The sequence below is a fragment of the Morus notabilis genome, unplaced genomic scaffold (genome assembly GCF_000414095.1).
Source record: "Morus notabilis unplaced genomic scaffold, ASM41409v2 Scaffold10750, whole genome shotgun sequence".
NCBI classification, from domain to species: domain Eukaryota; kingdom Viridiplantae; phylum Streptophyta; class Magnoliopsida; order Rosales; family Moraceae; genus Morus; species Morus notabilis.
The window spans coordinates 1-2,342 of NW_010364135.1; the positions used below are offsets into that span (position 1 = coordinate 1).

A 2,342-nucleotide genomic window follows, 5' to 3' on the forward strand; every position below is an offset into this window, starting at 1 on the left:
CCCACAGAGTTCTTTGAGGCGACCTTTATTGAGCGAGAGTAAGATTTCTATTTTCTTCCAAGAAAATAATGTTAGTATTTTAAACTGTGTTTTGCATTGCTTAAATTATGAAATGGAATTATTTTAGGTACGTAGAGTGCACTTCTTCAGCAATTCAAGGACTCAAACTGTTTAGGAGATTGTACCCGGCGCATCGAGGAAAAGAAATAGACAATTGCATATTAAAAGGGATACAATATCTTGAAGACCAACAAAATCCTGATGGTTCATGGTATTAATGTTTCCTTTCCTTACGAATTAATTTCCAATTTAGATCATATAGTTTTTAGGATTAATCTCATTAGTACCCCTGACTTTGTATCATTATTAGTTTGCCGCTTAACTTTAAAATTAGCCCCCTCCGTTAAGAACTACTTCAAAAACAGACAAAGAAAAAAAAAAGTGATGAGATCATATGGTCTATCTGTTAGAATTTTCATTAAAAATAAGAAGAATTCTTCAGTACACCGGGTGTACCACGTCATATTGCTTATGTAGTACACCCGTCCAATAAGATTGTATCATTTAGATATTTTGTCTATGTCAGTTTTTCACTTTTTATTTTTCTCTTTCCTAATAAGTATTTGCATTGAATACCTATTAGAAAAGAGAAAAATAAAAGTGAAAAGCTGATATATAGACAAAATGTCTAAATGATACAATCTTATTGGACGGGGGGACCACATAAGCAATATGACGTGGTACACCCGGTGTACTGAATAATTCCTCTAAAAATAAATGAAAAAAGACTAAAGGGGTTAAGTATGCCTAAACCAAAATTAAAAGGACAAAACTGAGAGTTTTTAGATTAAAGGAGCAAACTAAAAATTACCGACAAGGGCATTAGTGAGATTAATCTGTTCTCTTTTAAGTACAATTGGTCGATATTCTGAGAAAATGAACATATAATCGCAGGTATGGCTCCTGGGGTATATGCTTCACTTATGGTACATGGTTTGCCGTGGAAGGGCTTGTAACTTGTGGGAAAAGCTACAATAATAGTCCGACCTTACGTAAAGCATGCAAATTTTTATTATCAAAGCAGTTACCAAATGGTGGATGGGGAGAAAGTTACCTTTCTAGCCAAGATAAGGTAACATATCATTTCAATAAAGATATGACAAAAATAATAATAATAATAATAATAATATACCTTTAATCATTTCTTTTTGACAATGACATATAATTTGACTTAAATCGAAGCAGGTTTACACTAATTTGGAAGGCGATCGTGCAAATTTAGTCCAGACTGCTTGGGCATTGTTGGCTCTCATTACTGCTGGGCAGGTCAGTATTATCTACTTTTTTTTTTTTTTTTACTGATGGTCAACTATAAAAATTGTAACACATATATTCATGAGAACTATACCTTTTTTATTAATTAACTATAAAAAGAAAAAAAAAACTATGGATCAAATATTTTCAAAACAACAAAATGTTGTGGTTGTAGGCAGAGCTTAGCAGTGATTCCACACCTAAGTCTAACATAAATGAAGAGTTTGAATCCCCCATCTGAAATTTGAAAAAAAAAAAAAAAAAAAATACAATATAATGCTCGTACAAATATAAAAAGTAATTAAGGTCAACGTGTAAGTAAAATGTTTATTGTATCCACGTGCTTAAAAGTTTTATTGTACCCGTCGATGTAAGCTTAGCAGTTATTTCCTCTTGTTATATTTTGTTCAATTCAGGCTGAGATAGATCCAACACCCATACATCGTGGAATAAGAGTATTGATCAACATGCAAATGGAAGATGGCGACTTCCCTCAACAGGTACTAATTGAACTGAGATGTGACATTTTTTTAGAGCTTTTAACTATAGTAAAAAAGTTATATGTGACATTTTCTGAGAGCTTTTAACTGTAGAAATTTAGAACTAAAAATTTAAATAGGTAAAATAAACGAGGCTATATAAAGCAATCACAACAACATTAGCAAAAACATACATGAATAAACAGACATAAGAGTATCAAAGCAAGCAAAGGATTCCAAATGAGGTTACGTGTGTTTTGATATAATTTATTTTTTAAATAAAAAAACACATATAATTATTATATCAATATATAAATAGTCTCTACTTATTTTTATTATTATTTAATTTTTAAACCCTACTAAAAGAAATTTTTGGCTCCATCACTAAGCATATGCCAAATATGGATACATCAGAACACATAGTAGAGAAACCTAATCTTGGGTGGTTTTCAAATAATCATCACTTTACCTACAAAAATTTACCCAAGACTTAAGTAATGATTAGTTATAGTGCTTGTTCATTAAGAAGTATTAGTATGTGAAAGTGAC

General features: G+C 31.0%; 1 protein-coding gene across 1 annotated transcript; it reads left to right on the forward strand.

Moving 5' to 3' along the window:
• Positions 1-127: 127 nt before the first annotated feature.
• LOC112093023 (lupeol synthase-like) lies at positions 128-1,814 on the forward strand (the record flags this gene model as incomplete). Its single annotated transcript, XM_024170573.1, has 4 exons — positions 128-271; positions 955-1,132; positions 1,246-1,326; positions 1,731-1,814. Coding segments are annotated over 4 exons (487 nt in total), but the record flags the coding sequence as incomplete, so codon positions are not given.
• Positions 1,815-2,342: the final 528 nt, after the last annotated feature.